Below are 25,701 nucleotides of genomic sequence, written 5' to 3'. Positions count from 1 at the left end.
GTCGTTTAGTCGTGTTTGACTCTTCGTGACCCCATGGACCAGAGCACGCCAGGCACTCCTGTCTTCCACTGCCTCCTGCAGTTTGGTCAGACTGCAGTTTTGGTCAGACTCAGACTCAGACTCATGAGACTGCTAAACTTGCTTTAATACTGCATTTACAGTCGGAAAAATAAAATTCTGGACCCCACATCACCGTTTATATGGAGACAATCTTTTCCTTTTAGTTGCCTTGATAGTCAGCTATTGATTTAGTCCCCTATTGATAATTCCTTGCATAATTTCAGGCTGCAGTGTTTCACAATTTTATCTGAAAATTTGGTAGCTACTTTTTAACTAGAGACTGACAACTACTAATATATAGCCATGCTTCCCTCTAGTGGTTGATGCTGGTGACTACAACCAATTTTTAAGTGCTGGTATTTTAAAGGTTTTCAGACTTTGCTTTGGTTTCTGTGTTTATTCTTTTAGTTAGGAACTCTTGGGCATGCCATGGAACATTAATTATTGCTGAGGATTCAAAGATATGGAGATGTGACCATGTCTGTTCTTGGCTCTGCCCTTTGTGAGCAGAGTGTGTTCCAGAGATTATGCCCGTTAACAGTTGTCCATGAATGCATGGGAGCGAATGCAAGGCTGGAAGTCAACATGGTTCTACAGCAATGGTTCCATCAGCACAAACATTTCAGCTTGCCAGGTGGAAGACTCTCAGGCCTCTTCCCCCTGCATGTTGTTCTGGTGGTTCTCCTGTCCCCCACAGAGCCAAAAGGGGGGTACGGGGGGAGGGAAGACTCATTGCACTAGCAGCACTTCTTGTGCTGACTGCTCCTAGTGCAACTGCTTAGTTTAATCCAGGCCAGAATATTTTAATAGGTAGTCTAAAATAAAATATTATAGAGTCAAATTGATAAATTATAATTATTTTTGTTACAATTAATTGCAATTTAAGGGCTGTTACAGATCCAATCCTTTTCATTTCAGGTCCAAAGAATGTTGGCCATATTGATAAAATAGGAGTTTCCACCCTGAAGGGTTATAAAGATGGCTTATTGAACAAACCATGCTTTAAGGTTCAGTTGTATTGCAAAACTATGATTAAACAAACAAATGAAAAAAGGAGTGAAAACCTCTGACTTCATGGCTATGTCAGAGGTGGGGGTTCCTCATCTGAGTCTCAGAAAACTTGTTCCTGTAATGATGTCATCTATCCTTCCTTTCTTTTAATTCACTGTACCTTACTTTGCATGTGAGGTGATTTCCCAGTCTCCCTTTCCAGTCATCTAACATTGTTTTTTATCAACATTTATTAATTTTTGTCTTTCTGGTTTTCCTAAACCCTGATTCCTCTCTCTCTTACTCTTCTCGTGTGAGAATCTATCAACGTTCTTATCCTTTACTGACATTACTCTAATTCTGTGATATCCTGTGGTTAAATCATCTGTGCTGATCACAGTATTCTAGATGAAGGCAACCCATTGATTTTGTACAATGGTGTAACATTTCATATGCCTTTTCCATCCCGCACATTATCAATGGCAACATGCTTTTTAGACTATAGTCTGCTAAGATCCCTGAGTCAGTCACTTTTACCCATACAAGAAGCAAATGGCACTAGTACTAGATTCTGCAGTCGTTGTGGACAGAGTTGAGCATTGCGGTTGGATGGGATGCTAAGCAGTTACACTATAGAGACAGTTCTGTATTACATATGGGGATTATCTGGGATTAATTCCACCAAGTGACCACACTGTCAAGCTGATTGGCTTTCTGTATAGCAGCTTGTGGAGTTTATCCCACTGCCAGGTTTGCTGCTATGTAGGGTTTTGAATAGAGATATGATTTATCGGGGCCTTTAAACTATATCCAAATAGGTTCCTGTTTCTGGACTGAGACAACATTGCGAGGAGAGGTTACACTGAATCAACCCATCCAGTCTCCAGTATTCATAAATGCTTTGCCAGTCTGGTAGCCGAAAGGGTTGAGCACAGCCTTCATAATTTGCATTCCAGATTCAGTGCAGAACTGTGATTAGGAAATAAAGGTATATTACTGTTTCCAAAACACTTCCCGTATGTCCAGTTGGGAGCTCAGGAACCTGTCATCTGACCAAGCCCTGAGTATTCATATTGAGAGGACAGTAAATGGCTCTTATTTGTGGTGGCCTTGTTGTTATGGATTAGCTGTTGGAATGCAATACTTTTAAGTCATTACGTTTTCTGAATTTTGTTTTTAAACCCTCTAGTTATTATTATTATGTAGGAAATATTTGTAAACCTCATAATGTGTACCGTACCTGAAAGGACTCTCTAAATATATCAAAGTGCTCAAAATGTAGTATTGCGGTTGTGTCGATCTGAGTCGTGAAACATGTTTGTTAACATCAGAGAATATGAAATTCTCTGAATGAATCCTCCTAAATAAACCCCTTCTCATCTTCTTCACAGTGTTCACAACTACACCCCCAAGGTTGGAGAGCTTGATACAAGGAAAGCCATCCGGCAAGCATTTGATGTTTGGCAGAGGGTGACTCCGCTCACCTTTGAAGAAGTTCCTTACCATGAAATTAAAAGTGACAGAAAAGAGGCAGATATTATGATATTTTTTGCTTCTGGTTTCCATGGTGACAGCTCTCCTTTTGATGGGGAGGGTGGATTCCTAGCCCATGCCTATTTTCCTGGACCAGGGATAGGAGGCGATACTCATTTTGATTCAGATGAACCATGGACACTGGGAAATTCTAACCATGATGGTAAGATGACGTGGGGTTTTTATAACAGTATTTTTGATATGACATTTCATGAGGCAGTTGGCTTGCAGAAAGGAAGAGGTGTCATCACAGGACTTCCTGTAAGAATGTGGTCCGAAGTTGTGGACAAAAATCCGTGCTCCCCCCCCCCGCCCAAGAACATGAGTTTGCCCTCCAAAAAATAATGCCAGTTTTGCTTATAAATCCAAAGCAATATGAACCGACAGATGAAATTTAAATGGCACTCTGATCTAGCTACCTGAGAAACTAGAACAATTCTCAGGTAAAAGGGAAAAGGGAAAAGAGAGAAAATTAATTGGTGAAATTAAGTTTACACAAAAAGATTAATTATTGTAAGTACTAAGTAAATATGGCATCAAATGTTTCAGATGCTTTTGAGATCCAAACTGCACTCAGATCTGTGCAATTGACATTTGAACAGGATGTACATTTCTAACACCCTACATACAAAAGTCCAAATAGAAGAATTAATTCCTGGATTTGGGGATCTGTGTCTACTCTAGTTGGACTTTAGGGATGTGCAATCTATTCAAACATCATTCTTGTGCATCAATGTTCAGAAGACTCTTGGGATAAAACAACCCATTAGTTGGGGCAAAAAGGCCCATTGATGGTAGAAAAGACTGTTGTCCAATCTGGGTTCAAATAAATTTCAAGTGAGTGATTCTGTAACCCAAGGTCTGATGATAGCATCTTTTGCAGAGACGATGCTGTGCAGTGATGCTTTTCCAGTAAAGTCCATGCTATAAATACAATTATTATTTTTTAACAAGGCTTCACTGTGAAATGTTCTCCTCTAATTATGGTGATTATGTGGGAAATACAAATATTTTAAATCCCAGTATATTCTTCAAGTAGGTAATACCACAGTATGAAGCCACCCACCCTCTGAGGCTGTTACCCAGAGGCTGGGGGAAATAATTGGATGTAGAGTGCTCAGCTGTGATGAGGGTACTTGGAGAAAATAGATACACTACTTGATTGTTTCAGGGATTTTGTTAAAACAATGGTTCTCAGAAGTCTCTCTCTCTATATATATTTGTACCGATTATTCTGATTTTGTATTATTGTTCCCCACCACAGTATTTTTCTGGTTTCATCTTGTGTGATGAGGTTGCCTTACTCCACTGTAGAAATTACATAAATATAACAAAAACATAGTATCTCCTCCATGAATGTGGGGCTGTGATTGCTGCTAAAATTGGCTTCTGCATGGTTGGGGCTCCACATGACTGTCATTATATATACAATTGCTTAAGAAGCCACTGTGGGAGTCTTTGTGTCCTATGGAGTTGCAGTGCTAGTTTGGGGACTTGCTATACATTTCAGTTGATTCATGTAGGAAGTCTGCTATAAGTGGTATAGTTACTGCCCAAAATTGCTTTCAGGGCTCCTTGTGAATGCTGTAATATGGATATTAAGCATTTGTTGTTTATGTACTACTCACACTTCGTATCAGATCATTGTGAAGTTGCCATTCCTCAGCTACCTAGAGTTAATGAAACCACATCCTATTTTACCACCACCTTGAGCCATTATCATTTTTAAAATATTTTGTTTTCCCCAATCCTAAGCATCTTACTTGGGTGCCTCTCCCAGTAAGCAGGAAGCCCTTCATGTTTAATTATTGTAAATGAAAATGTATTTTTAAAGATTAGAGAGAAGACAGAACAAATATGGAACAACTGCACAGCAAAATAAACTACAGATTCAGAGTTCTTAAGATGCATTGGTTAACTCCTATATGCCATCCTGGTTGAGAGAGAGGTGGCACCCGCTCCCCCATGATGAAGTAGACTTTCAAAATCTGTATCCCAGGCAGGTGAACCCTTGTCCTCAATTTTCTCAAATAATGTCCTTTCAAAACTGGCAGTGTAGTCCCTTTCTCCCTTGCTTTGAAAATTATACTGATTACCAAATCATACTTCTTTAGCCCCCACCACTTCCATCAGCTATACAGCCAAACATTTAGGGAAGGGATGTAGCTCAGTGGTAAAACAGCTCCAGGTTCTGCTGGTACAGACTCCTGCTGGAAACATTGGAGAGCAGTCAGTGATGCTGAACTAGATGGAACAATGGTCTCATGCGGTATAATGCAGATTTTGATGGTCCTGAACCTAGATCCACAGCAGGCTGAATCCTGGGCATTGACATTTGCATTGATTTTATATAAATATATATATGCAGGCTGTTGTTGGTGTGGCGGGTATAGGGATTTATTTGATTAACCTGACTGCTGGTGACCTGAAATGAATTCTGGATCACTTAGTATTTTTGAAAGGTGATGAAAAGCATGAAAAGCCCAGGGTGTAATTAGGGGCTCCAGGGGCTCTGCAACAAAATTGTTCTATTGCACAAACCACTAATTTAATGGATTATTAGCATCTCATGAACAATTGGGTACAGAGAAATCCTGGGCCTCTGCAGCCTTCCTATAACTCAAGATGGCTTTGCTTCACCCATAATGCCCCAAGGACTGTTGATTGGGGGTGGTATCCTAACTAAGGCTGTGTGAACCATTTACTCAGCACTCACTATGTTTCTGGTGCTAGGCTGTAATTCCATGTTCACATGGCGTTATCCAAAATGCATTCGTATCCTGTGCTTTGCCATGAAATATTACTGTCTGATGTGTTTTTTCTGAAATCAGCCTCTCCGACTGGAATCCTTAAGTCATTCCTAATTTGTCTCTAGACAAGCTGTGAAACACCTTGGCATACAAATCTGAAACAAATGAAGCCATGAAGCTGTGCTAATGTGAACAGGTGGGGTGGCATTGGGGGAGGGGGAGAGCCATGAAATTTACAGCAGAGGTATGGGGGGCACTCACTGCAGTCTGAGGCAGTAATGTCAACACCCCCAAACTATACTTAGATAAGTCCACTGATGTTAGTGAGTCTATTCTTAGTATGATTTCATTCGGTACCACACCACATGATTTAGATAAGGCTGTTCCACACTTTGCTGTCATACCCTAAATTCAGATAGCACCTGTACTTTATTCAAACACTGTACTGCAAGAACTAAAAAGGACAGCCACTAGTGACAAAATAAATGCCTATGCCTTGACGCTGGACTAAATTAGGAGCTTTTCTCCAGACCTTACCGAACCTTTCAGATGACATGTCAGGTTTTTTGCAGTTCCTAAACAATTTTGATTTCTCAGGTTGTTTTAAGATCTGTTCTTAGAACTCTCCACTGTTGCCTTTCTGAAAATCAGGCAGCTATTACGACAGAAAAAAATTGACTTAAGTGGATGAAACCATTTCAACATTCTATCCACTTTCTTTTATCTACTTTGCTATATTATCTGCTTTGCTATCCTATTAAAGGGGCTCATCTAATCTTTGCCATCGTATTAAAACTATCTCCCTTCTGTCATTCCTACTTGTTTAGACCCCGGTCACATGTTTGTTTCATTTCTCTTACTTTTCAACGTGCTGCTACACGGTTAGGACTGCCTTTCACTTATTTTCAACTTACAGAACTGAAATAAATGCAGTGTGTCTCATTAATAACATTGTTGCCATGCTGGCAAAGCTTAATTCTCAGTTTAATAACAAAGTAGGGCAGTTATAGACAGATTAGGATCAGCCACATTTTACTTTAAATAATCATGGTTTTGTTGTCATTACTCTCAACCACACATGTGATTTATTTTATGGCCTACTTGTTTAATAACCTTGTCTTTATTTATCAGATTACTCCTGTTTTGACTGCTAATCACCCCTCACTCTTTGAGGACATCCATTTTCATGTTGATAAGAATCAGTCCTCCCGATTTCCCAAATGAAACTGTTGTACTGTTTGTAACTATTTATTTGATTTTATTTGCTCTGATCCCAAGACTCCAAATGGATTTTTTAAAGGCACACTTTTGTACCGAAAAACAGAATTCCAAAATCCATAGCCATGAAACTTTTAATACCCTTTGCCTCAGTCCTTTGCTTCATGAGATGTCCTTGAGCAACAAAGCCATTTGATGCAACAAAGGGCATGTCTAGGATGCATTTTTGCCTCCCTTCTTTTGATGCTGTTCTAACTCTCATTAGCTTCTAGTCTTCACTTTCTCTAAACTCCAAAAGCCCAGTGCTACATATTTTACTTTTAAGATGCTGATCAGGGACTTCTTCACAAACAGTTAATTGAATCTGGGGCATATGTCTTTAGATTTAGGTTTTACATTCTCTCTCTCTCTCTCTCTCTCTCTCTCTCTCTCTGACTTCTCAAAATATATTCTCTCTGTTTTGCAGAGTGATTCAGTCATTGTCTCCTTTGCTGGTTTAATTACACATTGTCAACAGTCTTTTGCAATCTCTTATCACATTATATTTAGCAAAGAATCTGTTGGTGCCTTAAAAGATGAATGTGTCTGTTGTGCCATAAATATGAACCAGGGACTTCCTGGTCATGCTCTTACCAATTGCAATGCAGCAGTTACTGCATCTGATGATCATCTAATTAGACCAGGTGCACTGCAAGACTTATATTTAAAAGTATTCCTGCTGAGCCTCTATAGTTGCTGGATAAACTGCTTTATCTTCTTCTTTAGAATTTTGTTAAGCTTGTTTGTTAATTTTGTTAACACCCTATGGATGTTGACGCTGATGCTTGTAACATCTTGCCTCTGTAGGAAATGACCTCTTTCTCGTTGCGGTGCATGAACTGGGCCATGCCTTAGGTCTTGAGCACTCCAATGACCCCAGCGCCATCATGGCTCCTTTTTATCAATATATGGAAACGCACAACTTTAAGTTACCACAGGATGACCTTCAAGGAATCCAGAAGATCTATGGTAAGATGGTACATGTTTTACTAATTGCCATTGGCAGGGTGCCAATTCCTCATCGCCTCCCATAAGCTCAGGCAAATTAAGGTACTGAAATATACAGATGTATATATTTATGTGTGGGCATGTGGTGGCTGTGCCCATGTTGTTGTTTTTTTTAATAAAACTTATAGCAAGGGAAAACACACTTAAAATAACTCCCACTTATTTTTCATTACCAATCAATTGTTCGTGTAAATAAACCTCTACAGGAAAATGATCAGGGTCTGGGTTTGACACACTGCAGTAAAAACAAAGATTACTTCCAAAGCTGAACGGCAGTCACCCAAAACCTCCTCTTCCTATGTCTTGCATCTTGGTAACTGATAAACAGGGCACTCTTAGAATACTGTCATCAGGGAACCTTGAAGCCTTTCCACATGTTCACTGTGAGCATTGAACAGGTCACTGAGCAGGTGAGCAGGATGCATATGAAGTGACTTTCCCTTGTAATTGCATGGGGAAATTGCATTCCCCCCCTACTAGCTGGTAATATTCCATTTCCATCCTGCACAACTGTTGTGAGTATAACCAACTAGTAGAATAGTTGCTCAAGTCTGACAAATATTTCAGTGTTCAATCTTCCTCTCTTACTCCCTCCGCCTTCCCCCAAACTGTCAGCATATTAAGAAGTATTTCAGACTGTAATATCAATACGGAAAGGAATTCTTAGCCAGATTTTAAAATGAAATCATTGATATAGTACCAATTCCAGCACTTCTGCCCTTTCTTCCACAGCAACACTCTGCTACTGTTTGATCCTTTGCCTCCTTTTTCTGTTTTCATGTAGTTCTATGGACTCCCCCTTTCCAGTACTGGAACACACATCTTTACTGACAACCACCCCCTTAAAATAACAATGAAGAGAAGAGCAGCAACAAACACACACACACACACACACACACACACACACACAAGCCATGAAAAGAGCTCTCCCTTTCAGTGTTATCCTACTTGCAGCAAGGCCACGCCCTTCCAATGGGATATTGTGGTGCTGGTACCATGTAACAGTGTTCCAAAAAAACTAAATTGTGAGGGTTTCTAATACCTCAGTGATTATGACATGAGAAGCAGCATAAAAATGAGAACTCAGTCAAGATGAAGAGTGTTCCACTGTCAGGATGTCACCACCGAGAAGGTTTCCCCCCAGGCAGCCAGTTCTGCTGTCTTTTGGATGTTGAAGAATAAGGAAAACGAAGAATAGATTACAACCAACATGTGGAGACAGGCAGTCCTTCAGGTACCCTGGCCCCAAATTGTGAAGAGCTTTAAAAACCCAAACTGGCACTTTGACGTAGGAGTTAGTGCAGTTGAACCACCAACATGTGACCATAATGCCTAGTCTCAGTTAGCTCAAGTACAGGGGCTGGCTAGATTGCCAATGCAGTCAGTGTCTGAACAATCGTCAGAGGCGGACCCATGTATGAGATACTTCAGTGGCCTAATGAGATTACTAGAATGCAGGAAAATAAATTGGTAAGAATTTACCATGTGTGAATCAGCCCTCTTTATCATTCTGCCAAGTTGCCAAGTTGTTGCCGGGGTGCAGAGTGGGGAGAGACTTATGATATGCCCAGTGCAGTTGTGTGGTTAAATGGTCACCTGTATCCAGCCAGATACACTACTCCTTTTGCAAAGGGGCCAACACTTTTTTCTTTGGCTCCAGCCTGAGGCAGCTTCAATTTGCAGAATCTGGAGCTGGCTCCTACTGTTCACCACCTGAAAATAGCCACTTCCATCTTATACACCTCTCCTGACTCCAGCTATATGACATTCCTTTACAAGGTTTGTGGCTAAGGAATAGAAAGTATATGTATAAACTATCTGAATTTGATGCATGCTTTTGCAGAGGGTTGCTTCTGAGGGCCTTATTGCTATGCAGTGAGAGCAGTTAGCTCTCATTGGGATTTTAGAGCCTGATATTCTATACAGCAGATACAACAGCAAATTTTGGAAACAGCAACCAAGACAAGGGGAACTTTAAAAACCTAGATTACTAGGTTTTATTTAGATTAGACTCTTGGATTAAGTTTTTGAGGTACTGGGATGCAAAGGAGTAAAATAGGGTGGCTTTGGGGACAAGTTAGAGTCTTCTTGTTTGTTAGATTTCCTACCTATCCTTCACCATGAGGTCCCAGGTAGGAAAGAGATCTAATAATAATTAACTATGAGGTCCTAGGAAAATGGATGGGCCAGTTCCAATGCAAAGGTCAGGTGCTGTTGCTAGATGATGTTACACAAAAGTATGAGCATGATTGGGATGAGAGAGCAGGAGACTCTTAATCTCAGGGTCTTGGGTTCAAGCCCCACATTGGAAAAAGATTCCTGCATTGCTGGGGTTGGGCTAGATGACCCTTGTGATCCCTTCCAACTCTACAATTCTATGATTCTGTGATCTACAGCCAATAATTTTGACAGCAAGTTGAGGATGGTGATTATGTCTGTGGTGGAAGGAAAGATTTTAAGGAAGAAATGGGAAGGAGTGTTCAAGCTTTGTGATGGTCTTTCAAATGATGGGTACAATATTCAAGCTGCTAATTAGTTTTCTCTCTTCCCTCTTTTTTTATTTTTATTTAGGCCCACCTGCTGAGCCACTAGAACCCACTAGACCTTTACCAACCCTTCCTGTTCGTAGAATCCATTCTACTTCAGAAAGAAAGCATGACAGACATTCGAGACCTCCCAGACCTCCTCTAGGAGACAGGCCTTCTACCCCAGGCAGTAAACCAAACATTTGTGATGGGAACTTCAATACTGTGGCTCTCTTCAGAGGAGAAATGTTTGTTTTTAAGGTAGTGAAAATCATCCTGTCAAAGCTGTTTTCATTAATCTTTATATATTACAAATGCATGTATAATTAATTAAATGCCACCAAATTTTCTTGGTATTTTAATCTCTGCAGGTTTTTTTATTGGTAGATGTTTTGGTTTGAAGAAATGATAATAAATTCGAATGTTTGTTCTGATAGCTGAAATAATGCATTTCCTTCAGTAACACTTAAATTAAGTGAAACTTCTTAAATCAAGGACAAAAAAATATAAATTGTTCACTTGCTTCCAAATGAGCCCTGCAGATGTAGTTCCTGTTTCCAGCATTTCTCCTGATCAATGAATCTTCTCTAGTATTCCAGAATTCTACCTTCTTAATGAACAGTGTGTGTAGATCAGACATGTGTGAGACTCTTTAGATTGTATTCAATTAACTTTTACTCAGAGTAGACCCATTGATCTGCTCAGAGTAAAAGATGAACACAGCCCTCTGTGATTCACTCTGGTTCTGCTACTGAATTTTATTTTGAGACTTTAAACATAGAGAATATCATAAATAATAAAGTACACTATTATTTTGTCTGGGGTAATGATTTGGTTGTAGGAATAGTGAGAGAAGCTCTGAGCAGGGCAGGAAATTACAGCTTTTGGAGGTGGCAGTTAGTGGCACTATTTGGCACTTTTTTGAGGTGGCAGTTAGTGCTTGGTAAGACTGGTTTTTTATGACTGGGACCTAATATAAGATAACAAAGCAATGGAGGAGTCTACTTCTGCCTGAGAGGAATACTGACTGACTTTAGGAAACCTGAGGGTGCTGTGATATTTTAAAATTAATCTGATCTGGAATCTGATATAGACATTTAACAAGACTCTTCTTTTTCCTTCTTCTTTTTCTTTCAGGACCGCTGGTTTTGGCGTCTCCGTAACAACCGAGTGCAAGAAGGCTACCCCATGCAGATCGAACAGTTCTGGAAAGGGCTCCCTGCAAAAATTGATGCTGCCTATGAAAGATCCGATGGGAAATTTGTTTTCTTTAAAGGTAAACATTTTGAGGTTGTATCCAGCGCTGTGTGAGTGAACTCCCCCTTCCTGTTGTCCCCCAAACCTGCTCCAGAGGAAGGCAAAGTCCCATTGACTGCTGCTGATTATATCTTACCCACCCTCCTCTCCCGCTTTTTTGCCTAGGCGATAAATACTGGGTTTTCAAGGAGGTGACTGCAGAGCCAGGGTACCCACACAACCTAGTGGAACTGGGCAGCTGTCTTCCCCGGGAAGGGATTGACACAGCTTTAAGGTGGGAGCCTGTAGGCAAAACCTATTTCTTCAAAGGAGACCGATATTGGAGGTATAATGAAGACAAGAGAGCAACAGATCCCGGCTACCCCAAACCCATCACTGTGTGGAAAGGAATCCCACAAGCCCCGCAAGGAGCTTTTGTCAGTAAAGAAGGCTGTAAGTATTAAGCTTATTTAGCAGCTTAGTGGTGTTTAATAATCCTCCATGTGTTGAACTTTGCATTCAGATTGTATTAAAGCCTGAACATTGACAAGATTGCAGACACATGTAGTCATGGACATTTACTTGCCCATATAACACATATCCACCCACCCCAAAGTAAACTTGAGGCAGATATTTGTTTCATAGCACATGATATTCTTCCTAAACTGGGTGATTGATTGGTTTTCATCTGAGCTTTTCTCCAATTTTAATAATAAAAATATATATAAATTTTTCTTATCCCCATGAATGCAAGTACAGAAGCAAAAGTTATTTTCTTTGCATAATGTAAGATAGATTTCCCTCCGTTGTTATCTAATATATATCATACAGACCATCTGTATTTCCAACATAACCTCTCTTGCCATATACAGAATAGTTTCTCTTCCCTGCACACCTCCAGAATATGTGAATGGCACAGAATGGAATAATATCTGTTTTCTTTTCCAGTTTATACCTACTTTTATAAAGGTAAGGAATACTGGAAGTTTGATAACCAGAGGCTGACTGTGGAGCCGGGATACCCCAGGTCAATCCTTAAAGACTGGATGGGCTGCAACCAAAAGGAGGTTGAACGGAGCAAAGACCGGCGGCTCTCTCACGAAGACGTGGATATTATGGTGACTATAAACGATGTGCCTAGCACTGTCAATGCAATTGCAGTCGTGATCCCCTGCATTTTATCTCTGTGTATCCTTGTCCTGGTATACACAATCTTCCAGTTCAAGAACAAAGAGGTCCAGCAAAGCGTGACCTATTACAGACGACCCGTACAAGAGTGGGTATGACAGGCTCACCAGCTCGTTGGGGCTGACAAGATGGGAGAAGACGGTGACGACTATTGAGGATGGTGGCAACAGGCTGCAGACATTTTGAAAAAGGGGGAGATTGAAGGATAGCCTGCCAAACAAACATACATAACTCTTCAAGAGACTTAGATGAGTCAGAGAGAATTCTGGGACTGAAAGAACAGGAACAAAATTCAATTAAACCCAGGTGGCCTTGCACGGTGGAGCCGCTTTCCTTCTGACTGACTGACTGCCTCAGTGCCGTGTATGTCTTGGTGTGACATTTTTCACCAACCCACTCAGTGAGTGTCAGAGACCTCAAGAGGAGTTTGCTTCAACCTTTTTTCAACTCACCCGAGCAATCTTCTTCAGTGCCCTCTTTCAAACCCAGCATTTGCCAGTGTAGCCAAACACCTCTCAACAAGTTGTTTTTTTTCTACACTTGTGTCATCCAAAAGAGAGATAATACTGTGGGACACAAAAGGAACACTTCAGGACCTTCTGAAGAAGACATTCTGAGGCTGAGTCATTCTGAAATATTTTAATTTATTACAGGAACCAGGCAATTACCTGGATACCGTTTTTTTCCAATACCTGCTGGTCAGATGTTTTGTACATTCATGGTAATTAGCTGATGTTCCCACTCTGCAATGGCAGACACACATAAAGAGCTCTTAGGAGATAATTCTGTGTAGACCACGACTTCAAACAGCTCTAAAGCCAGATCAAATCACAACAGCAACCAGGAACCGAAATTTGTGAATACAACCAGTCTGCAAGACTAAGCAATTGGGTTTGAACACTAACATGAATGCAGCCCTTAAAACTCTTTGTTTTTAAGAACCTGTCATGTACTAAATATTTAAATGTCATATTACCACTATTTTAAGTTGGCAACAATAAATTAATTGTTACCATTATAAGATTAAAGGTAAATTCTGTGATATTTAAGAACGTAAGAAGGCTCCTGCTGAATGAGGCCAAAGGTCCATCCAGCCCAACATTGTTCTTACAGTGGCCAACCAGATGCAAGCCACAAGGACATGCGGGTTCCCCAGTGATTGGCACTCAGTAACATACCACCTTTGATACTGTATATGGTACTCTGCAAATACAAGTCCCCTTGATCCTTTTTCTTTTATAAATGGAAGCCAAGTGGCATGTACATTAGGATGCTTGATATTCTTTAACAAAATTATGAGAATTGTAGTTGCGGTAGTGCAGGAAAGGAGTGGCATCTAGAAGGAAATTCATGTTTTTAAAATCTGGTTTGTTTATTCAAGAAGCGTTTATATACCACTTAATCATGAGTGGGAGGTTATCCTAAAGATTGCAATTTAGAAACTTTAATCTGGCAAATTCACCAAAATGTATAAAGTAAATTGCAGTATTTTATCGGTGCTTAAATGATCTTGGTGTGCCACATGTATCTTTAAAACAAGAAAGCTGCACGTATCTTTTAGACTACTACACCGGATGGCATTCACTAGTTGTGCTCTTGATGGCCTGGTAGAAACTATCCAACTCTGCTTTCCAGGTAGGTATAAAAACTAAGTATTTCTGGTTTATTCATGGGCTAGACAAACCAAGTTGGTTTATTCTGATGCAGTATATTTTTGTCATTCTTGTTGGCAAGACATCAATCTTTTTTGCCTTTTCATGAGATTCTCTACTTGCTGTTATGCTAGAGACCTATTGGAAATTATAGGAATGTAATCAGAGGAAAACCTTTTGGGGTTTTAATTTTTATTTTCATATAACAAGTTCATGTTGCCAAAACACTTAAGGACAACACCCAACATCACAGAGTCTTTCCTTTCCTAATTTCCCCCCAGATCTGCTATGGAGGGTTCCCCAGTCCTCTGGAGCAGATTTTGAGATGGGACAGTCCATTCTGCCAACTGTGTCTGTTCTGCTAGTGGCCTGATCTCAACCTTTTTTAAGCCAAAATAATGGAGATGCAGGGCCCACTTGCGAGGAGAGGTGCTTATCCCATGTCCACTGACTGTCGTCTGCACATCCACTCTAGGCTTTCCAACTCCTCAAATTGGGGCAAAAATCATGAACTATTCAAGGTGGGGTTTCCATTCCCTCCCCCACAACTATCCCAAAATCATCAAATTGGTATTACGGGTGAGACACTGGATTGTCCCAGTTTCAGCATGTAGCAGTAACTAGAAGATACTTCCCTTATATTACCTTCACTTTCAGGTGAAAGTTTAGAAAAGCAAAGCCATGATATACTTAAAAGTGGATACACGTAATACATTTGATGTTGCCTTGAAAGCTCATGCCACAATAAGGCAATCTGCAAGGTGCTACAGCATTTTGCCTTTTTTTGCAGCTATTGATTAAGTATCAACTCAGGGGAGGATGGCAAGCATGGTTTTTAGATAGGTCATGTTGACTTTTAGCAGTGCATGTAAGGAGTTGCTTCTGTGAAGCAACATAAACCTCAGTAAATTGTGTGTGGTTTGCATGCAATCACTATCAATACAATGAACCTGAACGGATGTGAAAGTGCTACAAACAGGGAAATGCAGGTTGACAGTACTTGCTCATATGCATTTTCCCACCCCCAAATACTGATTTATATGTGAATTTAATTGCAAGACTCTAAAGGCTTCAAAGAGTTGGGCAGAGTAAAATATCCATACAAGTTGCAAGCTCGGGACTCTGCTATTCTGTGGAACTCTTAATATGGTTTAGTTGTGCACCCAGGAATAATATTCACACTATCAAGCTTTTTTTCAGCACAATTCCAAACACTTGTCCAGTAGCACCTTAGAAACCAACCAAGTTTGTTCTGGGTAGAAGATTTTGTGTGCATGCACACTTCTTCAAATACCATCTGATGAAGTGTGCATGCAACGAAAGCATATACCCAGAACAAACTTAGTTGGTCTCTAGGGTGCTACTGGACAATTTTTTAATTTATTTCAACTGCATCAGACCAAAACGGCTACCCACCTGAATCTAATTCCAAACACTGCTACTGTTCTGAAATTACTCACCTGAGAAGCATAAAATTTCCAGAGCAAATACTTGATATAATCTAGAAGTTGCATAACCGTCTTATGGCAATCCATTTTTGCTTTAAAAATAATTAAAATTGCCCCTAAAGCTTTATCTGCTTTAAACATCTTGGAAGCCTCCTGCTAATAGTTGAGTGGTCCCTATGTAACACATCATCAAGATCACATATGGTATTAACTAGATTTACAGTTTTGACCCATATCTAATTCTGTCAGACTATCCACTTATTTAAAAGATGCTGCCATCCTATGGACTCAATAGGATTTCATCCTTGTCTTGCAGCTCTGCTTTGAAAACACCTCCTTGCTGATACTTGATCTTGCCCTAGTACCTAAAAAATTATCTTACAATGTTACTGTATCATTCTATTATAATGTCCCATCTCATTATTATTTGAGTCAGATCTAAATTTGATAAAATCACATTATTTATTAATTCCTTATCTACACTGTTATGTATCTAAATCTACTTGTGTTACAATGCAAATTGACACATTTATTAAAGGAGTTTGTCATTTTGCCATACCACACAAACAAAGTGCTCATGAAATCAAACACCAGCACATTTATTAAAGGAGTTTGTCATCTTGTCATACATTTTTAAATGAATGCTTGTCAGGACACTTGAACAGCACCTGTTGTTTCCAAACTCTCTAAAAATTTGAGACTGGCCAGTTTATTAATATTCCAATAATATTCCAATAAATCTGCCTGCTCCTAAGGTGTTACATTTCTGGTTCTCCTGGATTTCAGAGTTTTTGTTTTTTGCTGTTTTCAGGCAGAAATATTTTGCTTTTCTAATCTGTTGATGGGAGCTTGTTTCTAGATTCCACACTTAAGGTGTTAAATGTATTTTCCATTTCTTCCATATCCATAATAGATTTTTTTAAAAACCAAGTAGTCTCTTTCCTACTGGTTACTGCGTAAGTTATTTGTTCCCCTTTTCTTAAACATTCTACCCATCACTTTTGCTAACACCACATTTAAAAGCTGCTGCAGAAGGTTACATTTGCTTCACAGAGCAGTCTGGCTACTCTCAGAAAAATAGCCACATGGCAGAAGAAAATGTCTAGTCCTCTGTGCACACTCAATCTCTTAGTTGTCATCTGTGGGTCAGATAGCTAAATCAAATGCCACTGCACTCACATCTGGGATACAGTGGTTCAGCAATTATTATTCAATGTGGCTGCACTTAAAGGCATATATGGATGCTAGATATTTACAAGACGTTCCAATGCAAGCACGTATGGTAAGTTTTATATATATAAAAACATGCCTGAAAGCTGTTGCAGTAGGGAATTTTGTGTAACGTCAGTAAGGAAGTACTATAGTGATAAAGGAGCTTTCAATAGTCTATTGGACCACTACAGTTCATAAAGAAAATATGTTGTGAGCTGAACAATTTATTGTCGCACTAGATTCCCTTAACAGCATCGTGTTAAGAACCGCAAAACCCCACTATTGTGGGAGGTGGGGAAAGTAATATATTCGGGAAATAATGTAAGCAAATAGTGCAAGACTGGAGGATTAAATGTATAATACAGGAGCAAGAAACCTGTGGCCCTCTAGATGTTATTGGACTCCCAACTCCCGCCAGCCTAGCCAATAATCAGAGATGATGGGTGCTGTATTTTAGAACTGTCTGGAGGGTCAAAGATTCCCCACTCCAGTGTAATACACCTTCAGCTGCTTTTAACTTGCACCATGCTTCATTACTGGGATGTGTTTGAGCTAGATGTAGTAAAACATGGAGTAGAGCGTGCTGGATCACCTTACAGAGAAAGACAAGGGTGATTTTGTAATAGCCAGGAACAATGAGAAAAGATAGATGGCACAATTGAAACAGGTACTTTGGCCAGTAAACTGCAGCAGGGAAAGCTATGAAATCATAAAGTAGCTATGGAAAGTTTTCAAGTAAAAGCCAGATTGTTTAACAAAACTTATGTGTTCTTTCAGATCTCTTAAGTTTGATGCAGTCCTTATCCCTTATACTGAATACCAGTATCAATGTCCAGAACAACAGTTTCTAGCTTTAAGGTTTATTAGTTTTAACTGCCTTTGGCATTAAGCCTCAACCAAGTGACACCATCACCTACTTCCAAGGATTGTTTCTATCGCTGCGCAACAAAGCAGAGCCTCATAAGAGGCTTAAGATACAGGTTGCAAAGTAGTTTCTTATGACTGAATTGTTAAGGAAGTGTGCATACAACAAAGAGGTCAAAATAAATTATTTCCACCCAGGCTATTTTCTCTAAAGTAAAGGCTCTTCATAACTTCAGCAGAGGGATGGATTGGTCTTTCACCTGGTCTTCCTCCACAGACAAAGGCCAGTGTCATTTCAGAGAACTGCTAGCACATGTTGGCTTTACAGAATTATAGGGATATGGCAAAAAGCTCCATGGCTTATTTCAGTCCTTTTAACAGGCAGTGTCTGACTACCAAATTTACATAAGACAGCTACATTAATCTAGGCTGCAGGCTATGTAAAAATGATCCAGTAGAAATCCCAGCTGTGTCTGATCGAGAAATGATAGCTGGTTCAGGCACATGCCGGTGAATGCAGAAGGAGAAAACCATTTTGTTTTGTTTTTTTAACCATTATTACATGTAATGACATTTTAAAACATTTTTCGATAACATACACTCGCAATTCGAAAATTATCTCATGAATTAATGAAAGCAGGCCATATTAGCAGAAGTAACAAAAAGGGGCACAGGTGTGTAACATTGTAGTTTAGAAATGCTGATTGTTGTATACCCGTCCTGGTCTAGGTCTGCAGAGTAATAAACAGAGCATTTACTTCAGTGAGCAATCAAGATCATAATCTGGCCTTCAGTGCTTCTGTGGTGGTCAGGGAGCAGCAGATCATGTCAAGCTAAAAAAGGAAACACAAATGAAGGTTAGCCAAAAATACTTTGGGGGCTCCAGCAAGACTGTCTTATTTTCATCTCCGTTATCTAAAAAACCAGGCAAGATGCAACAGAGAATTCAAAACCTGTCACACTAACTGGACTGCATTGTGAAGGTCACTAACTGGATGCATGTAGAAATATCAGCTATACAGCCATGTCAGTACTGAATTCTCACAATGGTCAGGAGATTAGACATGCCACATAAAGGCAAAGAGTCCAGTGGCTTCCCACTTTATTCACTGCCCCTTTTGGCCATTCCGTAAGCCAGTAGCAAAGCACAATGTGCTCACACAGGTAGCAGATGCACGAGAAGGTGCGAGGTTTTTTAAAAAAACTTACTACGTTTATTATTCTTTAATCGAGTCATGGATCAAGTCACTGCAAATATTAATTACAGGCACATTGCCTGGATACACACTTACACGCATCCCACACAATTTTTTTGCAACACAAAATAAATATTTACATGGGTCGTCACAAAATAGATAGGTCTTGCCTCACTCTGGGCTGCTGCCTGGAAGTTGCTCTGGGCTGCTGCCTTGAGTGAGGGAAGGTGGCCTTTCACTAGCCAGCATCATGGGGCAGGAGGTGCCTTCTCCCCACCACTGAACACCCATCTTGGCAACAGTTCTGCCCTCGTCCTCTGTGGCCATCCACCACCACGCACACTAACTCCCCTCAGGCAGGTTTGGGACAAGCCGGGCAGCAGCCCCTAACGATTTCCAGAGTGAGTCTCTCTCTCTCTCCTCCCTGTGTTCTCTCCCCACCCCCATTAAAGTGGTTTGCTCCTCACTTTGGGTGATTTCACTTATGAAATGTAACCCTCAGGTAAGTGGAGTGAAAATGGTGGGTGGGATATATAGAAAAAGTATTCCCTTTGCAAATGATGAAAGTAGTACTGGAACTTCTAGCAGATCAGTTTCACAGACCGTGACAAGCATGTAAAAGTACTGAGACAACTGAAGAAAATGAACTACCATTTGTGATTAATCACAGGAAAGTTATAATAAGCAAAATGAGAATCCAGGCAGTCACCGACCTTGAGGCATTTACTGGATTTGCGAGAAAACAAGTGTCAAACCTACCTGTCAATCAAAGAATCTCTCATAGTAGTAGCAATGGTACTTGGCTGTGATTCATTGAGTTTAAAGACACTCTCAATAACAGATAACTCTGTGCTGGTTGTGTCCAGGCCACAGAAGGCACACCAGTCATTCACAACCATTCCAGCTGCAATCACCTCACTGCCACGGTTAACAGTTCCAGCCTGGTAAAAAAGAGAGAGACATTCATGACAGTACCTCTGGCTAAGAGAATTTTTTTTTTTTGGTCATGCTCATCTATAATGGCAATACCCAATGCACTAACATCAGAGTTATTACCTCCTACCACCTAGGATTGGATCTATTATAAGCCCGAAGTAAAGTATATGTAACTGATAATTTAGTTTGGAACCAGTAACCTTGAATACTTTTTAGTGGAAAGGCAGGATAGAAAAATTCTAAGTAAAATATTTGAAAAGGCAATAGAAGCCAAGCCCTCCAGAACCAGGAAGGCATATGTAAGTTAGCTCTTTATCATCATTTCAAAAGTAATAGAGCCCAGCATTTAGAAATGTCAGAAAAGCCAGGACCCAATTCTCTAGCCCACAATTCTCATTGAGTTGACTTGGGGAATCCACTGGGTCTTTGCAAACAATTTACAGCACAAGTGCTCATCTACTGTGTGGAATTTAAACACAGGGTGTGTTTCTGTTTTGGGATTCTGCATTTCCGCACCCCACTCCACGTAGGCTCCAACTACACAAAACTTAGATTTCTGCATGTTATTCTCCACTTGTTTCAATCCTTTAAGACTGGAACCAGCTCCACCTATGCAGAAAATAGGTGGCTTAACTTCTTACAGCTTAAAACCACACTATGTGAGCTGCCCCCCCCCCCCCAGTTTTGGGGACAAATATACCGGTACATGTAAGATATGGAAACTTCATATCACAACCCCATCCCCTGACTCCCATGGCTGAGAAAGCAACTTGCTAAGAAGGGACCGGAGAGGATAGAGTTAACCTCATTTTCCTCACACCCACTTTTGCTCAGAAACAGGCTGCCCTGGCTGCTAATTAATATGTAGAAATAATCATCAATATATGTGATCAACATAACTGTTAATGTACACATCACTTTTCAGTGTTAGCTATAGTAACTGATAGGATTCTCTTTACAGTGTGTGGATTCTAAAAGGCAGACAATTTGGGTAAGTGAAGAGTTGAATCAAAAGAAGATTGGCACTCCAAAGTTCTCTTTACAGAATTCCAGGAGAAGCAGCATCAAAAGCTTTTATCCCTTTTAAGTCAGTTTCTTAAGAGGGGTACTTGTCAAATAGCTCTAGACTGATCCTTTTGAAACCAATTATAATCACTAACACTGTATGCAGCCAATGTAACAATGGCACTCTGACATTTTCATTTAATCAATGTTATTCCCAAAGCACATTTCAAACCCCTCTCCCCAAGCCACTCTCAAACAATTAGTCTTGTATTTCTTTCAAGTCATTAAGCATTTCTTGTTAATGTAAACATTCACTCAAATTCTTCACTGCTCTTCATATTCTTCTTCCCACCCCACCCTACCAATTCTTCTAATATACACATTTTTCTGTTTTGGGAAAAGAGAGTAATCTTGTGCTTTTATACATTGCCTAGGGTCATACTAAGAAATAGATTAATTTAGGAATGGTTAGAACTGGCGTTAGAAAGTGATTTCGTGTTTTGAATTGGCCAGGGTGTGGCTATGTTAACTCAGTCATAAATACAGAGGGTATGGTCTCTGATCTCAGTCTTCTGAGACCACTAGGTGTGGGGGGCAGCAGCAGACAACTGAAACTCAGCCTGTTAGCTTCTTCACAGTGTAATAAAACTGGGCACTCAAAAAAATATTCAGCAGAAAGAGTAGTTACCACAAGTGGGACTTGTAGCAATGAGGAGAGCTCATCCTGGTCTTCAATGGAAGTCTTGGGGTGTACAAGTCCTCCCTGGTTGCTGAAAGCACAATAACTTCCCACCAACACTTGTTCTGCTACCGTCTGCCTAAATACTTCCACTTTTAGTACGTCTGCTAAAATCTCTTCTGTCTCCTGTAAAAAAAATATGAAATGTTTAAAACCAGCACTGTGAACACATTAAACCTTTCCTAATTAATTAAAAGCAAATGCCAAATCAATTTATCTCATTAAGAAAAGTACACATGATCGCAATATTAATATAAAGGCCTTTTTGAAAACTAAACTCCCAGTTTAATAAACAAAAACCACCACTCATGTTCAGAAGAGCCTGTGTTTAGATACTGGCCATGGAAGGGCTGTTGCTCTGTGCCAGTGCACCACCAGAGATATGCGGAAGATCTCAGGTTCAATTCAGGGCTGAGGAAGACTCTTGCCTTCAACCATGGACAGCCACTGTCAGTCAGTGTAGACAGTACTGACTTCTGTGAACCAATGAAATAAAACAGCTTCCTAGGTTGCTAGGTGATTTCAACTGAGCATGATCAGTTTCCATTGCCTCTGACCATAGAATCTCAAGTCAGTAGTGATCAATAGCACACAGCATGTAGTTCTTACTGCTAGAAGGAAAGCCATATTAAAAGCATTTACTACAACTAGAATGGAATTAGCATGCTGCTGCCACCAATTTTTGTGTTTTTATACTGTAAATCATCCTGTGATCCTCAGTTGAAGGGCAGTATAGAAATTTAATAAAATAAAAAATAATTGTTTAAATGATAACTCCTTTCTTCCATTCCACCAACTGCCTCTGTAACTATGTCTCTGGCATCCTGCCTTCCAGTTGTAAAATTCAGCTGATGTGTCAAGAGCCTGGAAGAGAGGATGCCAAAGTTCGCAGGCAGCTCAGCTGCTGAACCTTGTGTGGAAGAAGGAGGCTCCTTTATCTACTATCACTACTTAACGTAAGTAGCGGTAGCATGCCAATTGCTGAAAAATTCAGATCAAAATGAACTCATTTACTCTGTCAATGTCTGGATGGACAAGTGCTACATAGTCATTGCATGTAGTGACATTGCCCAAGGCAGAGAGGCGCTCTTCCACTCGCTGAATTCGTACGGAGTCTGGAAGACTGTTTCGGATGTGCTGAAGCTCCTGGTCCGTGGTATTGTTTGGGACTAACAAGCCATGCCGGTTTCCTAAAAGAAAAGGGATGGGGGAGAAAAGAGACACAATTCAAGATTCAGGAGTAACAGGTCTTTCATTTTCTTTCTCCCCCAAACCTGGATGCCATAAAGCAATGAATGAAAAAAATCACTGGTTGAGTTCACAGGTTGTAGTAAACAATACTTACCTGTTTACCATGAACACACAGATGGCTTCACTCCTCCCCTAGTGGTACCAGAAACAAAACATGATCCCTCGTTTATGTAGGGACTGGGGTGTGTGGTTTCTTTTGCTCAAACAATTGGGAAGACAAGAACAACACTGACTTAAGATCATGGTTTGTTTGAAGAAACACAAACAGCCACTACCCAGAAAACAAATCCTGGGATCATGGTTTGAAGCTCCCATTTGCACTAGGGGAGAAGAAAAGTGGGGCCACCTGCATGTTCACAGTAAACTATTAACTGTGTGAACTCTGCCACAGAAATGGATCTAACCCAACTTCCTGTGACACCTTTCTTGCTGTTAATGGAGTGCAGAAATGCATTCGCAAAGCAAATAACTACAGACACCAAATGCAAGTAAACTAAGCCATATACTCCCGCCCCAATACAGGGTCACCGAATACTCATTCAGATATATAAAATTTTATATAATAAATGCAATATATCTAGCTAACAAACTAGTGCCAGAAGAACTTAATTGTTAATTTACATAACTTAAAACAAGTTTATATTATTTTTTAAAAAATATATCTTGTCTTTCTGCTAGATAACAGGTTTCTAAGGTACAAAAAACGTTTTTTAAAAATAGAAAGCAGTGAAAATAGTCTCCACCTTTAATTTTTATTCCTGGACCTGGTGTACCTCCTCTTGGGAATTGGACATTCTGCAGCTGCTATATATGCCTGGAAACAGTGGTGACTTAAGTCGCAAGAGGACAGTGATATTAGCTATCTGCTTCCCAGCTCTTAGATAACATTATGTAAGAGCGCTTTAACAGTAATAATAACAGTATACTACCATCAGTTCACATTGCTGTTTACTGTTAATATTAATATTGTCTGAAAATTATTTTTCTCTTCTTTTTCCATCCAGCTCAGTGTTGTCTACACTGACCAGTGGCGGCTTTCCAGAGTTTCAGGCAGGGGACATTCCCTGCCCTACCTGAAGATGATGGAGATTGAATCTGGGAAGCAGATGCTGTATCACTGAGCTACAGCATTTATATTTTAAGAAGGATTAAGACAACCCAATTGGAGAATGCAACTTACCCACACACATTCTGCCAATGATTCGACATCCGGCAATTGAAGCATGAACTACAGGGATGGTATCCGAAAGCTCCCCTTCAAAAACACTAAAGCACAGCACAATGAAAATTGTAAAACGGTACCAAATTCAACATGACTACATTGTCAAGGACTCAAATAAAGGAGAAACTTGCACAAGAATAGTCACATGAGCCTCTTGCAGCAAATACAATTAGCTCTCGCAGCATCTTAACCAGTAACAGATTTATCCTGGCATATGGTTTTATTGTGGCATAAACCAACATGGCATGACATGAGCCTGTTGCTAAACTGGAAAAACAATTTATCAATTGAAGAGGCAAACAGCCTTTGACGAAAACAGAGAAACCAACCAACAATAATGGGTCAGTGACTCTTTTACAATGCTGGAGATGGAGATGGACTCTGCCCATCAGGGGAAATAGGAAGCCCTGAACATATATTTTTCAGATGTCCTTTTTACGCTGAGATTCATAGAGACACCACTGATCCTTTGCTGAAGAGGCTCACCGATCTTTCAGACAGGTCTAAACTTAATTCTCTCCTCTTGGGCAAAGATCACAAGAAGACCTGGCTGGTATCCAGATTCTGCTCCCAGATTTGTAGGCACAGATCATCCTCTAGAATAAAATAGCTTACTAGGGAAAAGCTGAAGTCACCCTTTGGGGCACCTCAGGGTCAATTTGGCAGCCCAAATCTCAGTTGTATGGGTGTGTGTGTGTATATATATATATATATATATATATATATAGATTTTAACTCATGATCGATTGCTGCAATCTGATCTAATTGTATATTTTATCTTTATAAACGCTGTTTCTATTGTGTTATGCGAGCTGGTCTTTGACCTTAATAAATTATCTCATCTGACGAGAGGGCGTGCCACGGGGCAGGTGCGACTACTGAGGCCTACTCGCAATAAGGAAACAGTAAGAAGGCCCTCAGTGCTGGACCTCAGTGTCCTTCGGGTATACAGGACGCTGGCCATTTAGGGCTTTGATGGTCATCACCAGTACTTTGAGTGGTGCTTGGAAACAGGCCAGGAGAGCCAATAATAGATCTTTTAGGACTGGTGTGATGTGGTCCCCCAGTCACCAGTGCGGAAGCCGCATTGGAGATTAATAACAGTTCAAAACCTGTCACCCATAACTTGCCCAGAGCCTTAATGGATTCCCTCATAGTTTTAGCAATATTGGGGGGGGGGGGCAGGGAAAGAAGCCCGGCTGCCGAGCGGCAGCTTCCTTTTCACGGGCCAGGCCTGGCTCCTGGTTTCAGGGTCGGAGTTCGAAGGGCAGGAGAAAAGAGTGACAGAAATAGCCTGGAGAGACTCGAGGCGCGACCAGGCTGAGAGGAAGGCCTCTTTTTTCGGGGGGGGGGTTACCTGTAGAAGCCCTCTGAGCCCCCGATGGCCACCAGGCAGTAGGCGTTCGTGAGCTTGGCGAAACAGCCGATCTCGTTGTTATTCTCGAAGCTGGCCCGCACCGCCATTGCTGTCAAGGAGCCCCCGAGCAGAAAGCACACAGAGAGGTAAACCGCCCAACGTCGCCCTTCGTCCCGTTGCCTTAGACACGCGGACAGGCCGCAAGCCCCGTCGCCCGGAAACGCGCCGCGACGTCACTTCCGCTTCTTCACAGTCTCGCGGCGGCCGTCGCG

At 40.6% G+C, this 25,701-nt stretch overlaps 2 protein-coding genes across 3 annotated transcripts in view; one reads left to right on the top strand and one right to left on the bottom strand.

The window, feature by feature from the left end:
* Positions 1-17,558, top strand: part of MMP24 (matrix metallopeptidase 24) — a 34,723-nt gene extending 17,165 nt beyond the window's left edge. For both annotated transcript variants that reach the window (XM_083508471.1, XM_083508472.1), the window contains exons 4-9: positions 2,442-2,746; positions 7,398-7,559; positions 10,170-10,384; positions 11,261-11,399; positions 11,546-11,812; positions 12,308-17,558. In XM_083508471.1, the coding sequence (XP_083364597.1) occupies positions 2,442-2,746; positions 7,398-7,559; positions 10,170-10,384; positions 11,261-11,399; positions 11,546-11,812; positions 12,308-12,645 (1,426 nt within the window). In that variant the 3' untranslated portion in view covers positions 12,646-17,558. The remainder of the gene's footprint in view (positions 1-2,441; positions 2,747-7,397; positions 7,560-10,169; positions 10,385-11,260; positions 11,400-11,545; positions 11,813-12,307) is intronic.
* Positions 14,375-25,699, bottom strand: EIF6 (eukaryotic translation initiation factor 6). Its single transcript, XM_083508492.1, has 6 exons — positions 25,430-25,699; positions 24,031-24,116; positions 22,614-22,789; positions 21,549-21,725; positions 19,679-19,860; positions 14,375-18,556 (listed from the first exon to the last, which is right to left on the bottom strand). Exons 1-6 carry the CDS (start codon positions 25,534-25,536, stop codon positions 18,547-18,549), a joined length of 738 nt encoding a protein of 245 aa, XP_083364618.1. The 5' UTR covers positions 25,537-25,699; the 3' UTR covers positions 14,375-18,546.
* Between the last annotated feature and the right edge of the window lie 2 nt (positions 25,700-25,701).

The sequence above is a fragment of the Podarcis liolepis genome (genome assembly GCF_965112155.1).
Source record: "Podarcis liolepis genome assembly, chromosome: 6".
Lineage (NCBI taxonomy): Eukaryota > Metazoa > Chordata > Lepidosauria > Squamata > Lacertidae > Podarcis > Podarcis liolepis.
The sequence above is the reverse complement of the archived record's forward strand: the minus strand, read 5'-3'. Positions and strand labels throughout refer to the sequence as shown.